This window comes from Strix aluco, chromosome 24 (assembly GCF_031877795.1).
Source record: "Strix aluco isolate bStrAlu1 chromosome 24, bStrAlu1.hap1, whole genome shotgun sequence".
Taxonomy (NCBI): domain Eukaryota; kingdom Metazoa; phylum Chordata; class Aves; order Strigiformes; family Strigidae; genus Strix; species Strix aluco.
Window position 1 is genome coordinate 6,855,057 of NC_133954.1, and position 14,696 is coordinate 6,869,752.

At 60.5% G+C, this 14,696-nt stretch overlaps 1 protein-coding gene across 2 annotated transcripts in view; it reads left to right on the top strand.

Moving 5' to 3' along the window:
* The first annotated feature begins 559 nt into the window (after window positions 1-559).
* KCNH6 (potassium voltage-gated channel subfamily H member 6) overlaps window positions 560-14,696 on the top strand; it is a 33,753-nt gene continuing 19,616 nt past the window's right edge. The window contains exons 1-3 of one of the 2 annotated variants that reach the window (XM_074849454.1): window positions 560-823; window positions 3,901-4,131; window positions 12,519-12,674. In XM_074849454.1, coding sequence (XP_074705555.1) covers window positions 748-823; window positions 3,901-4,131; window positions 12,519-12,674 — 463 coding nt within the window. In that variant the 5' untranslated portion in view covers window positions 560-747. The remainder of the gene's footprint in view (window positions 824-3,900; window positions 4,132-12,518; window positions 12,675-14,696) is intronic. The other variant, XM_074849455.1, reaches the window with a different exon arrangement.

The window sequence follows — 14,696 nt, forward strand, 5'->3', positions numbered from 1 at the left end:
GCGTTCAGCACCCCCATCACTCCCCAACCCAGCACCCCAAAGCCCCCACCTCCATCCCCCCAAGAACTCCCTGTCCCAGCCCCCCAAAGCCTCCACTTCCATCCCCCCTATCCCAGCCCCCCGGAAACGCCATCTCCCCCCCATCACCCCCTGCCCCAGCCCCCCAAGGACCCCCCCGGCACCCACCTGCTCCCCCCTCCCCCGCGCTCCGCCCCGGAGCACCCCCCGTCTGCGGGGCCGGTGCCAGGCGGGGCCGTGCGGGGGCCGGTGCCGCGGGATGCCGGGGGGTACCGGGGAGCCCCGGGGGGCGCGGGGGGGGTGCCAGCTCCCCGGCCGGCCGCTGTCTCTGCTGACCTCTCCTCGGGAGCCTCCGGCGGGCCGGGGCAGCGGTGACTAAGCACTTTGGGGATTTCTACTCTTATTATTTTATTCTATTATTTTCTCCCCCTTCCAAGCGGGTCCTCCCCCCTTCCCCCCCCCCCCCCCCCCCCCATCATCCTCATCCTCCCCGGCCGCCCCCGCCCGGAGCCGGGCGCGGCAGGGCGGGCGGAGGGGTTCCCCCTTCCGGCCACCGGGAGCATGGGAGCCCCGGGCCGGCTCGGCTCCAGAGCTCGGCCAGCCCTGGGGTGAGGCGGAGCGGGGCCGCGCCGTGCCGGGCCGTACCGAGCCGCTCCGGGGCCGGGCCGCGCTCCCCGCCGCCCCCGCGGGAAGTTCCGCCGCTCCCGGGGCGCGCAGGGCGGCGGAGCGATGCCGGTACGCCGGGGCCATGTGGCCCCCCAAAACACCTACCTGGACACCATCATCCGCAAATTTGAAGGGCAAAGTGAGTACCGCGCCCCCGGCCCCGCTCCCGCTCCCCCCGCGGCTGCGGGCGGCCCCCCAACTTCGGGGCACAGCGGGGAGCAGAGGGGGGGTGGGGGGGCAGGCGGGAGGGCAGAGTGGGGCCACCCGCAGGGTGTCCCCGGGGAAATGAAGGCGCCCCTGTGACCTCCGCGGGTGGGGGGGGGGGGCTGGGGGAAGAGGGGTGGGCGACAGCCAGGCAGTGTCCCCGCTGGTATTTATAGACAGAGTGACACAAGGGGGACGAGCGGTCCCAGCCCCGGTGGTCCCCGGGGGGCTGGAGACACTGCGGCCCCCCACAGTCCCCGGGCTGGGAGGGGGTCCCCGGGGTGGCAGGGAGGGGGTCCCCGGCGTGGCAGGGCTGGGGGAGAGGGGTGTATGCCAGCACAGACGGGCTCGCTGCCTGTTTGCCTTCAACTCCGCGCTGCTCGGAGGCAGCCGTCCCTGGTGAAATGTTGCCATTTGCTGTTGCTCGGAGTAATCCCTTTATATGAATTTTTGGGCTGGTTTTTGATGTCAAATATAGCGAAGAGTTCGTGCGCATCGGGGAGCGCTGGGGTTTGCGTGCGGCTGGCTGGGGACCGTGGGCAGAAGGCGGAGGGGGCTCCGCTGTCTGGGCACCTCAATGGGGTTGGGTCCCCCCTACGCAGCCAGGGATGAGGGGAGGGGGACAAGGGACGGGGGTCACCCCAAATGCTGTGCCTGGGGGGACACTGTGGGGTGCTGGGGTTCTGCACTCCCCACCGCCTCGGCTCGCTGGGGTTTTTCTCCGGTGTCCGATGCCGGGTGGGCAAACGTCCCTGGCGCTGCCGTCGCTGCCAGATCTGCGCTGCCTGCCCTGGCAGTGAGTGACGTGACCCTGGGGACGGGAAGCGAGAAAAACTGTCCCTGGTTCCTATCGGTCCCTGCTGGGAAGCGGCGGCTGGGGAGCAGCGGGGGCACACGGCGCAGTGCCAGCGGGGAAGCAGCCAGGCCCCCTCGTCCCTGCCCGCTCCCTGCCTGCGCTCTGCCAGCCATGTCGGGCACCAGCTGGGCTCTGCCGAAACATCGCCCCACGCTCCCCCGCGGCAGCTTCGTGCTGTGACAGGTGTTGGGAGACACCAAACCAGCCCCCCGGGCCCCCCCGCGCACCCCCCCCCCCCCCCGGCCATATCGCTGTCACTGGTATCCCTTGTTCGTGGGTGCCTTCACGCCCCCCCCCCCCCCCCCCCCCGCAGTGCCTGTGGGTGCAGCTGCACCCGGTGAGTCCCCCCGAGCCAGAGAGGCCCAACGCTTCCCTCCCAGGGCTGGTGCAGAGCCCTGGTACAAGCAAATTTGGGGTGAAAATACCCCCAAGGAGACCTGGCTCTGCAGCTCCTTCCCAGCCCGGCCTTGGTCACATCCCCTGCGCTCAGCACAGCTTTGCTCCGGCGCCCTGCCAGCCCCGTAAATCCTGTCCTGCGCCAGCCTAGCCTGGATTCAGTCTGGATCCGGCCCGCGGGGCTGGTGCTGGATGGGGAAACGTTCATGGCAGGTGGGGAGCACACCCCAGGAGCGGGGCTTTGGGGGGAGGTCCCCTCCTTGTGCCTCCTTCCAGCTGGTAGAACGATTTGGGTAGAAAAGGGTGGGGAAGAGGCAACTGGGAAACATCTGGCTGTGGTGGTTTGTGCTGTTTGCAGCACCGGCGCCAGCGTCAGCCCTGCGTGGGAGAGGAAAGGTGCCAGGGTGGGAGTCCCCCGCAAAGGGCCACCAAGGGCTGTCACAGGGTGGGATGAAGCAGGAGACCTTGGTGTGGCATCCCCGGCAGCACCGGTTTTACTGGGAGGCATCCTCCAGAGCTGGCACTCTGCAGGGGATATTAGAGAGAGCCCCGATGTGCTGTGGAGGGGTCCCCGCACCCCACCAGCTCCCGGCGCTGGGTGCCGCAGCCGTGTGGAGGTTTCTCCCGTGTTTGGGTGAAATTCCCCACGAGGCTGGAGCGCAGCGGGGCTCTGGAGCACGCAGGCTGCAGATGCCATTCCTGGGTAATCCAGGAGATTAATTGGGGTCTGGGCTGGGAGGCAGCCTCCGAACGGACCCTCTGCTCTGACCTGCCTCCGGCTCCAGCCCAGAGCTGATGCCAAATGCCAAGGGAGATGCTGCGGGGCGGGGCACAGCATCCGTCGCATCAGCATCCGCAGCCCCAAGTCACATCCCAGCAAACCTGTCCCAGAGTGGGTCCTCCCCAGCCCAGCACCACTGAGCTCCTTGGAAAAAAAACAAAACAAAACAAAAATCAGGCCAAATCAAAGCTCTAGGCTGGGTTTCCCCCAGGATAAGGATGGAAGCAGCTCCATCTGGGCTGGGCAGCCTGAGTGGCTGCAGCACCAGGAGGGGTTGGGGCAACACCACTCTCTGCCTCAGTTTCCCCTTTCCTCCACCTGAGCCCTTTTCTTCTTGAGCACAGGGCCCACGCAGCCCAGGAAGGCCTGGATTTCAGCTTCAGCCCGAAGGCACAATTATCCCATAAAACATTAGGAGAATCATTAGTGTGATAGGTTTCACCCAGCTTCCCACAAAGCCAAGCCTCATGCTCACTCCCCCTCTCGCCCCTTGCTTGACTTCAGTCAAATCTGAGCAAGGGTGGGAAGTCTCCAAGATAACGCAGGTCCCTGATAAGCTCTTGGGGAGGGACAGACGCTGCAGCTCTTCCCTCTGCCTACAGTGCTGGATGGGGACAGATTGCCCACGTGTTAGACAGCAGCGAGTCCCCACATGTGAGATGTCGATGCTGTGTGGGTTGGCCCACCCCAGCAAAAACTGCCTTTACTGGGGACCCCCACTTTGGGTCCCCCTGTCCCCACGGTCACCAATTCACATGAAATTGGGGGAATATTCTCTGTCTGAAGAGCAGGGCAGCACCTGGCAGCAGCCACCCGCCCCTCAGACCTGTCACCGGTGTCCCCAAGGAGCCCATTCCTGCACAACCCCACAGCAGGTGGCATCACAAATCCCAAGCACCCCCCACCCACCCAGCCTGTGCCCCATCCCTGCGAGTCCCCACCACTCGCCTAAGCCTTCTGCTCTCCTGACTCCCCGCAGACCGCAAGTTCCTCATCGCCAATGCCCAGATGGAGAACTGCGCCATCATCTACTGCAACGATGGCTTCTGCGAGATGTTCGGCTACTCCCGCGTGGAGGTGATGCAACGACCCTGCACCTGCGACTTCCTCACCGGCCCCGACACCACCAAGAGCTCCATCGCGCAGCTCACCCAGGCCCTGCTCGGCTCCGAGGAGTGCAAGCTCGAGATCCTCTACTACCGCAAAGATAGTAAGAGTTGCTTTTCGGGGTGATGCGGTGGTGGGAGGCATCACCTGCCTGGGATTTGGGGTGTCTGAAGCCAGTGGTGGGAAGTGAAGGGGGTGTGATGCTACCAGGGCATCAGGATTGCACCCAGACCCAGGGCTTTGCTGAGGGTGAGTCCATGGTGGCTCCCAGTGGGGTGGAGCCATCTCTGCTGTGATGGGGCACTGGGGGCATTGGGACCTCAAGTGATGGAAGTTGTTTCCAGATTATTTGGGAATCGGGTCATCTGTGAGCCCTGGTGATGGCTCAGATCTCCCAGGGCAAGCAGTGGCATCGCTCGTGGGATCCCTGCGTCATGAATGAGGATCCCGTGGGAAGCCCGTGGAGGAGCCAGGCGGGGACACGGGTCTCGTGGTCCATGCTGCAGGATGAGATGAGACAGACCCCCCGTATCTGCCAAAAGCGGGTGCAGCTGATGGCCTCGGAGCTGCCTTTTCAGCGAGCAGGATGTGGCTGTGCGTGCACAGATGGAATTATGTTAAGATGAAAATGAAGCTTTGATGGAAAATACTAGTGATTAGTTCTAATACTGCAGGAAGTTAAATAAATATTTAGTGCTTGATGCTGCAAACCAGCAGCAGCCAGGGCTCCCAGGGGTGGGGGGAATGCAGATTGGGTGCTCGCTAGAGGTTAAAAATATCAAGAATTTCCTTTTTTCAACCTGTGGGGTTTTCCCATGGCTTTAGACTGTATTGATCGGCCTGAGCAAGGGGCTGCACCCCGCCGTCGGTAGCTCCCTGGGCAGCAGGATGGAGGAGAAACAACTGGAAGTGAAGGCAAGGAGAAGGCAGGAGTCCTGGCTCCCAGCCCGGCACACTATCTCTGGGGCTGGGACCCGGGTGTCCTGGCCTTCCTCCCAGACCCTATCTCCTGGGCTGGCATCCAGGTGCCAGCATATCGTCCCCGGGAATTATCCGCTGGCAGCACCCCTGCATGTTAACCCGCAGGGTTAACCCGGTGGGGCTGGACCCGGCGCCGGGGCAGGATCAGGCCGCTCACCAGCTGTGTTTCCTGTACAATTTTCCTCCCATCCTCACCGAGGGACCCTGGTTGAGGCTCTTTCCCCCGGGGCCAGTCCGGGGTGAAGCGGGGCCGGAGAGCAGTGCCAGGGCTGGGCTGCGAGTGCCCCCTTGGCCGCTGCGATTTGCAGGGGGCTGGCTGGAGCCCAGCGCAGCCGGGGAGGCACGAGGAGAAGCGGGCACATGCTGTCCCCCTGCTCCCATCCCAACACCAACGCGTGGCCATGGCAAGGACAGTGTGTGCAGCCCTGTTTCCCCCACTTCGGGATAGTTTCCCCATGTCCATCCCCGGGCGCTGCTTGGCTGGGAGCCCAATCCAACATCGTCCTCCCCACTTCGAAGCGTTCCCGCCAGGCTTGCGGGATGCTCAGTGCTCTCCTCGAAGCCCTGCTCTTTCTCCAGGCCATGGGAAACTCTCAGCGCAGCTCTGAGCTGCTTTCTTCTCTTTTTTATTTAAAAAAAAAAAAAAAAAAGCTGGAAAAAAAAAGCCCAGAAGCAAGCCCTTCATGTCTATTTTTAAAACCCAGCCCCACCAGCAATATGCTTTCCAATTGTTTCCCCCCAGCACTCAGCCTGCAACTGCTCAGCCCATTATAAATGGGTCTTATCGGCAAAGAAAAGGCCTTCGCATTATAGGGAGCTGCTGCTTAATTAGCCGGCGGAGGCTCGGAATCTGCCTGTCCTCCTTTTCATACCGGCAGCACCAATCTCCAGCCTCGACCTGCTGTTTATTACTGCGGTACTCCCGGCTCTGCAGCTCGCGGGGTTGTTTCCTCGCTTTTCAGGTTGCCAGAGACAATATTAAACCCCAAATCTGCCTGTCGGAGCCCCCCGGCAGGACCAGGGTGGGATGGATGGAGGTAGGTGGGAAAGGGGGCACCCATGGGTGTGCGGGCAGGTGGCTCTGCCCATGTGCAGGCAGGATGCTGCGTGATGGGGTGATGCATGTCCCTGGGGACAGCCTTGCTGCTCGGTCCTCTCCCGGACACCCATGCTGTCATTAGCTAATTATAAAAGGAGCCATGGGTGCTGATAGTGACCCCAGCTCTGAGCAGCCAAACTGGAGCCAGGAACCAAGTCCCGTTGGGGGAAGATGGGACCGGCCCAGCACGGTTGTCCCTCCCTGCCATGGCAGCCCCAAAAACGCCTTGGAAAGAGGGGAGAGCCCGACCGCGGCGCGTGTGGGCTCTAATCCCCTGCTCAAAGCTGGGAGATCAGTGAAAAGTTAATTTCCTTACAAGATGCTGCACAGCTGGGGCTGCCCCAGCCCAGGGGGGTCATGACAGGATCAGCTCCCGCCGGGGCGAGGAGCAGCCACGGCCACCAGCCCTGGGGACACACTCCAGGGCTGAGCCGAGCCCCCTCCAGCATCCCCTGGGGACAGCACGGAGGGGCTGGCGGGGCTGAGCTGCATCCAGGGTTGGGGTTTTTTTCCTCCCCGAGGGTGATGGGCTTTGCAGTGAAGCCCCCAGGGTCCCCGGAGCGGGGCTGGTGGCCGCAGGTGTTGGGCACCACGGTGCTGGCATGGCCCGAGCGGCAGCAGCTGGCAGTGCCCGAGCGCTTCGCCGTTAATCTGCATGAATGGGATGTTTATGAATATGAAAGGGGAGATGCAGGGCTGAGACAGCCGGAGCAGCTGGCGGGGCAGCCGTCACCTGCAGCCCCAGCCCCTCCACCCCGGTCCCCTCCCCGGGCAGAGCCCACGGCTTGTCCCCTCCAGCAGAAGCGGTTTGTGCTGGTCCCTTGGGGCTGGGGATTAGGGACCAGCTCAGCCCGGCAAACTCGTCACACTGGTGCTGTAAACCGGGATTTCCCCCGGGGGCTCCAGGAGGGGGGGAGGGTGGGGGTGTCACAGAGCGATTGGGGCACCCGGTGTCACCCAGGATGTCCCCCCGCAGCTCTCCATGGGGTGCCTGAGCAGCTGTGGGGCAGGCAGGCACGAGTTGCAGGGTGTCACCGCACCCAAACGGGACAGGGGGACTCATGAGACATGTCCCCTCTGTCCCCAGCCCAGGGCACATCCACGGCACAGCAATCACCCTCCAGCAGCTGCTGCCAGGCAGCCCTGGCTAAGGCAGGCGGGGATGATCCAGCCAAGGTTTCTCTGTGCAGCTTTATAAACAGCAGCGTGTGACGTGCCCAACGGGCTCGCTGGAAGCGGGAGGGCAAATCCCACCGGCAGCTGCCGGATCCTGGCACTGTTGGGGCTGGGGGCCAGTGCTGGCAGCCCCAGGGAGCCCCATGGGGTGGACAAGTCAGGATGGAGGGGACCTCCCGGGTGTCAGAGGAGCAGGGAGGCACGGCCAGCTGACAAAACCCCAACCTCAACTTAAGCTCTTTGCTTGTACAAAACTGTGGGGTTTAAGCCAAGTTGGGGCTGTTTGCTTTGCATTCCTTTAAGGTTGGGCTTGGCAGAGCCAGGCTGTGACCTCGGGAAAGGGACAGACATCATGGCCCCACTCCAGACAGGGACTTATAAACATCCCGCCTCGCAATGACAAATGCTCTGGTCCCAGAGATCCCGCGCTGTGGGGCCGATTCTGCCATCCTTGGCACGGCTGTGCCGCAGCTCTGGCTGCCCCCGTTGCCCCGGCTCTGCCCTAGGGACAGCACAATTGGTGTACAAAGCTGGAAGAGGCAGGTTTTCCATCCTCTGCTGCTCCTTAGATGCTTTGTGCTCAGACCAGATGTCCCACAACCAGAGGGACAGGCCCAGAGCATCCCCAGCACCTCCAGGGATGCTTCCCAGGAGGCTTTTTCCTGAAATTCCTGCCCGAGCAGAGCCCCAGATTCCCACCCCAAACCCTCCATCCCCATCCTCGCCGGTTGTTGCATCCCCAGTGGGAGGTGGCCCCGTGTGCCATGGGTCCCTTGGGATGGCCGGGCAGCCCCGGGAAATGCTGTAAGAGCTGCAGCTTTGGCCGCACAGCCCCACGCTAAGCTGGACTAATTCCTGTGGCTGGTAGGGATTTAGCAAGGGAAGGACCATGGGCCTGGATGTGGCCGCTCGCTTCACTTGTGGTGGAGGTTAAGCTGCATTTTGCCAACATCCCGTATTGATCCGGGACCCCTTTTGGCTCCTGGGGATTGGAGCATCCTCCCACCTGCACCCCAAAACATCCCACTGGGCTTGGAGGCCTCCTTCTCATGGCTGCGTTGTCTGTGGGTACCCTCGGTCTCCTGACCCTCCTGGTTTTCCCCCTCCGCTGCTGCTTTCAACCATCGAGCTCCCCACTAAGTGCAGAAATCCTGCTCTTTGTCACCACACAGGGGTAACCGCTGTCCTACCACCATTATTTAATGTCATTTTATTGGTTCAGGGGTTGCTGCAAGGAGCATTTTTGCCAGTCTGGTGTCACAGCGGGTTTCAGTCCCCTGATGCCCCATTTGGGTGTGGGGAGAGGGGCTGGCGCAGACCCTGCGGTGCACATCCCCTCCCGGCACAGGGGGATGCAAACCTGGGTGCGGGGGCTCCCCAGAACCCATCACTCACCCCAGACCCCAAGGGAGACCCATCTCCCACCAGCTCATCCTCCACATCCATCATTTTCCATCCCGCCTCAAGGATTTGCTTTCAGGCCTCCCAGCAATCTGCGCTTCCCTTTGAAGTTTCTACCCAGACCCAACGCTGATTTATCCTCGGACGGGAGCAAGACTCAGCCCTCCCAAGCATCTCCCTGGGCATGCCAGCCAGCCCTGGAGCACGGCTCCGTCCCCATCCCTGTCCCCATCCCCTCCGCGCCCTTCCCAGCCCCTCTCCTCCGCTCCGTTATATAATACCACTATAGATTTAGCCACTCTGCCATGAGACCCTGCAGATTAAATCTCCTGGCCGGGGGGAGGGAAGGACTCGGTAAGAGCTCCAAGGGCAGATTAATAGCTTGCTTTTTTAATATTCATAACAATACTGGTTTGTGTCCGGCTCTTGGAAACCCCCATGTCCTGTTGATTAGTTTAATACTGATGATACCGACAAATGCATTAACCACCAGCGGCCGTGGAGGATAAGAGAGCTGGGGAGGGAGGGCCCCCAGTGATGACATTTTTAATGTTATTAAGTGCTCGCTTTTATGAAGGTCAGAAGACAAGATGGGTTGGAAAGCGCAAACCTCCGAGTGCTTGGCTTGGGGGAGGTGGGCTGGGTGCTGGGAAGGTCAAACCCAGCCCAGGGTTTTAGGGAATGAGCTGTTTTTCCCAGCCTGTGCAAACCCATCACCTTGGGTGTGGGATCCTCCAAAACAGCATCCATGTCACATCCCTCCTGCCGAGCCCTTTCCGCAGCCCCTGGGCTGGGTTTTGCCCCAGACGGGCACGGGCACACAGGCAGCCCCACGGCAGTGGCCACGGAGCACAGGCAGGTTGTGAATGCCCCCGGGGCTCCTCCAAGAGATCATTTGGCGGCTGGATAAAATTAGATGGATGGAGACAGATTAGCTGAACAGCTGAAGGGAAGAGACAGGCAGATGGATGGGGACAGTCGATCGAGGAACGAGGACGGGAGCACAGGGCTGGGGTCCCTCCTGGGGCCAGCTCAGCCCACTGGTGCCGCTGCAGGTCTGGGGTGCCTGGTTTTTGGGGGGAAGGATGAGGACGCTCAGCATTTGGCAGAGCCCAGGCTGGCTCGCCACAAGAAAACCAAGTCAGGGCAGAGGGTGTCAGAAGTCTCCCAGCTGCACCCTCTCCACAGAGCTGGGGAGTGCCCCAAATCACAGAGACCCCAAATCCTGGGGGACTGCCCTATCTTTGGGCCAGGCTTAAGGGAACCTGCTGCTCCTACCCCCAGCCCCGATGCTCCACCGTCCCCTTGACGCCGTCCATGCTATGGGGTGTGGGTCTGAGCCAAGCACTGAGCTCCTGCCATGCAGGGCTGTGCCTGGCAGGGCCACTTTTGGGGTGATTCCACTGGTTTTGGAGGGTCCCACACCGAATTAACTTCTGGTCAGCCCTGAATTGGTCAGGCAGTTGGACTAGATGATCATTGTAGGTCCCTTCCAACAGAAATAGTCTACTCTATTTAATTTAAGAAGGGATCAGCATGGGGGCTGGCAGCAGCATCGGCCAGGGCTGCTCAGGCTCAACACCTCCCAGATTTGCAGGATCAAACCAGGCACCAGCTGCCTCCCAAACCCAGCCCCAGCCACCTCCCAGCTGCTCCTTATATCCTTCCAACAGGATGTAACTGGGCCCAGTTTTCAGCTGTTCAGCACTGGCTGTGGGATTAACCCTTTCCATGCCACATAGGGCCTGCCATGATCCGGCCCCCAGGAGAACAGCTCAGAGGCCATCCCCTCCCACCACCTGCGAGGAGCTTAAGGAAAAGTGAAGCAGTGAAAGGGATGCAGCAGGGCAGAGCGTGTGAGCCAGGATCAGGCCATCTGGATCAGGATTTCTGGTCCAGGGGGGAAGCATGGAGCTGACGGCTGCCCATGCCAATGAACCCTGCTGGGCTGCGGGTCTCCGGGAAGTTGGTGGTGCCTCAAAATCACCGCGGGGAAAAAAAAAAACTCGTTTTTTAACACACTGAAGGAAAACGCATCCAGTTGCCGTTGGGCATCACACACGCAGGCGAGTGGGCACACACGTGCACACCCCCTGCACACACCAATGCCGGCAGTGGCACTGGCAGAGCCACAGCATCCCAGGGATGGCACCACATCCTCCCGCCTGTCATGTGCCACCTTAGCATCACGCGGGACACCTCACTCACTTGGCATCACCTAAAGGACACCACTCACCTTTAACATCTCTAAAAATCCTGATGAAGGGAGGGAAAAGGGCTCATTTCTTTCCCTCCCTGCTGGCTCCACACGTGGGTAGCCCGCAGCGTGCCTGTGCGTCCCTTCGAAACAGGTTTATCTGCTGAAAATCCCTCCCCCCGCCTCCTCCCCAGCTCACACGTTTAAGTGGATTTCCTCTCCCTGTGGTGAACAATGATGAAATAAAGAAAGAAAGAAATAATCCTGGCTGCCAGGCCCTTTAAATGGATTTCACCGTATCCATTTCTTTCCCGTTCTTGTGCATGTGTGTGTGTGTCTGTGTATGTGCACATCCCTGACGTCACGGCAGATTTTGAAGTTGCCCGATGCCGGCCATCTGCTCCTGATTACGGGAGGCCCTGAGCTCCTTAAAATTATATGCAGAAAGGCTGACATCCCCCTCCCGGCCGGAGCTTGGCCACGGCAAGAGTGGGAGAGCACTGGATCTAGCCGGCAGCACATCCCTGCCCGATCTGCTAATCCCTGGTAATCAGAGCGCAGGGGAAAGGCGAGATCAGGGATCCACACCCGGCAAAAACTGCTGCGGAAGGAGGTTGCTTTGCTCTGTAGCTGGGCAGTGGTACCTGTTGCTCCATCATTTGTAGAAGGGTGGGGGTAGGAGCTTGGGGAGGGGGTCAGGGAGTTTGGCCAGAGAGGCTGGGGCAGCAGCTGCAGCTCAGGGGCTCCCCCTCCCACCAGCGCCAAAGCAACAGGACACAGCCCAAGGAAGGGACCCACAGTAATTATACCTTTGCCTAGGGTCTTTGAAGGATTTGGGGACCCCCCTGTATCCTCCACGTGCTGCTTTCAGAAAGGGCTGCAGGTATTTTTAGGTGCCCCTAATGGCAAACTGGTGCACAAGCAAAGCCACGGGGCCAAGCTGGCGTCCAAGAGTCACATCCATGTGGCCTCGTGCCCTGTGGCCATGTTCAGGGTCCTCCCCGCAGCCCCCCTCACTCCAAGGACACTGAGCCAGTCCTTGTGCCATCCCGTTCCTCAGTTTCCCCATGGCAAGAGTGAGGTGAGGCTGTGCCTGACCACTCCATGCCAGTGCCTTTAGGGGATGTCCTTGGGGGTCATCACACCAGTCCTACCACATCCTGCTGCCTGCAGTCGGGACAGGGTACACAGTCGGGCTCACCCCTACTGCCCACATCCAGGGCACGAAGAGGGCTGAATTCAGTCCCCAAAAACTATCTGGCAATCGCAGGGCAATTAGCTACGGTGTGATTACAAGCAGCATGCTTAACGAGGTTAAAGCACTACCTGGGACTTTCTGAGTTCTTAATTACCTTCTCTTTAATTGCTGCTCTAAAGTACATTAATATAAATGACTGTCTGGGACCAAAAAAAAAAAAAAAGGCAAGATGCAATCTGTGTGAGCTGCGATGCTGCAGAGATACGACCCTTTCCCAGGGCTCAGATCAGCTTCCAAATCCTCCACTCCCCATCAGCAGGGATTACACCCCTCAAAGTGCTTAAAAAAATATTTTTCTGCCAAAAATGTTTTGTGCTGGGGGAGTGGGCAGGCAGAGCCCCTTGTGCAGTCCCCCCTGAGCCTGTCTCTGCTCCGCAGCCTCGTGTTTCCGCTGCCTGGTGGACGTGGTGCCAGTGAAGAACGAGGACGGCGTCGTCATCATGTTCATCCTCAACTTCGAGGACCTGGCACAGCTCATCGCCAAGAGCGCCAGCCGGAGCCTGCACCAGCGCCTGTCGCAGAGCTGGCGCGGAGGTGAGTGTCACCGGGGACGGTGGGGACGGCGGGAGGGCAGCGCAGCATCCTCAGGGCTATCCCCACCCCATGGTTTTCTCAGGAGCCTGTGGGGGCTGGAGGATGCACCAGTGGCAGGGCAGGATCCTGCACCGTGGGGCTGAGCCCCACAGAGTGCCCAAGGGCAGAGGGTTGTGTTTCTGCACACCACAGCTCTGCGCACTTGGGGGGGGTCGAACCGGCCAAACACTTAACTGGGTGAAAAAAGGCCATCTGAGCCAGCTGGCCCCCCCCGCCCAGCCCCTCACGTGCCCACCAGCCCACACACACCTCCAGAACCCCCAGGGACCTGGGGACAGGGGTGGGGACCGACCCCACTCACACAGAAAGGTGCATTTTTAAGGAGAGGGTGTCTCGTTGCGAGCAGAGCCATGGAGCCCCTCTGCGCACACCCTGCCTTGCTGCCTCCTTTTCATATTTAACACTGGGAGGTTTTTTTCTGGCAATGCCTCGGGCCTCTCCTGCATGCCTGCAGCACTGTGTTGGCCAGGGCAGGAGGTGCTGGTATGGGACAGGACCTGCAGGCAGGGTCATAGGGAGGGCCAAGGGGGCATTTGGTGTCACTGACAGCATGGCTGTGCTGTGGGGACATCACTGAGACAAATGGCACAAGGATCGTTGTGCTGGCATGGCTCTGCCTTGGCTTTGTGCTGTTCCCTGCTGTCCCAGGCTCATCCTGGGGTTTTGTGGGGCTTTTGGAGGCAGTGGAAAATTCAGATTCCCTTTTTTGGGAAGGCTGGATCAAAGGGAAGCCGTGGTGAGGCTCTCAAGGGGATGTGGATACCCAGGGATGCAGATGTTGGATCTGACCATGGGAAGGAGAGCTGTAGCTTCTAAATATCCTCCTGCTATATGGCCCTCGGTCACCCATATTTAAGTCAGGAAAATAATCCTACATCTATCTTCATGCAAACACTCCCTGGGGATGCGGGTCGCTCTAGGGAGGCTTTGGGCAGGCCTCAAAGCAAAGCTGTGGGGGCAGCCCGGGTCTGTCCCCCCCATGGCACACAGGGTGGCACAGCAGGACTGGAGCCAGGGCCAGGGCCACATCGGGGACCGACGGGGACACTTCACACCGCCCGTTGTATCAGTACAGTAATGCGAGTTTTAACGCATTCACACTCGGTGCATACATACATCCCGGAGCCATTAAGGTGTTTGTGTGCGCGGCAGCAGGTGCCAGCGGAGGAGCTGTGTGTGGTGACGGGTTTTATACATCCTCAGGCCAGACATACGCACACGGGACTTATGGACATATGCGTGTGAATGTATATATAACCTGTGCATGTGTTCTTATATCTATGAAGTGATGAGATCTATATTTTTGGTGTATTGCTTCAGTACCACTTAGCCTCTATGCATGGACTGCTGAGGAAATCCTAAATTCAGCACCGGTGTTGCTTTGCAGCCCCCTCAGCTCTCAGTACATCTCGACGTACGATGCATCCGTACCTTATCCCACCCCGAGATGTACCTTTGGCTGCGGAAGGCACCCAAATTAAAAGGGTACCTATTGCTTTCCTGCGCGTCGGCAATTGCGCTGCGCATCCCGAGGAGCGTCGCTCGGGTTTCCCACCCCAGCACCGGGGAGCGCGGAAGGGCCAGAGCTGCTGGCACCAGCCCAGATCGGTCTCTCGTGCACGGGTTTTCTGACTCAGTCTTTAATTACACGGCTGCAGGCGGCTGCGTTGCCGGTCCCTGGCTCACTGGTGCGCAGGGAAAGTCGGCTGCTTCGCTTCTTCCAGCTGCAAAGCTGCTCTGGGCAGTGGGGATGGGGTGAGCAGAGGGAGCCAGCGCGGGTGCCCCCATCAGCGGGGGCATTTTTGGGGAGCTGGGCAGGTCAGGAGCCTGCCTGAGTGGCTCGGTGGTGTGTCAGGGCTCGGTGAGGGAAGCAAATCCTGCCAGAACCAAACAGCTCCTCAGTGTGCTGCTTTCTCCCAGAGGACAATGCCTTTGCGGAGCTTGTGTCGCGTTCCACGCACC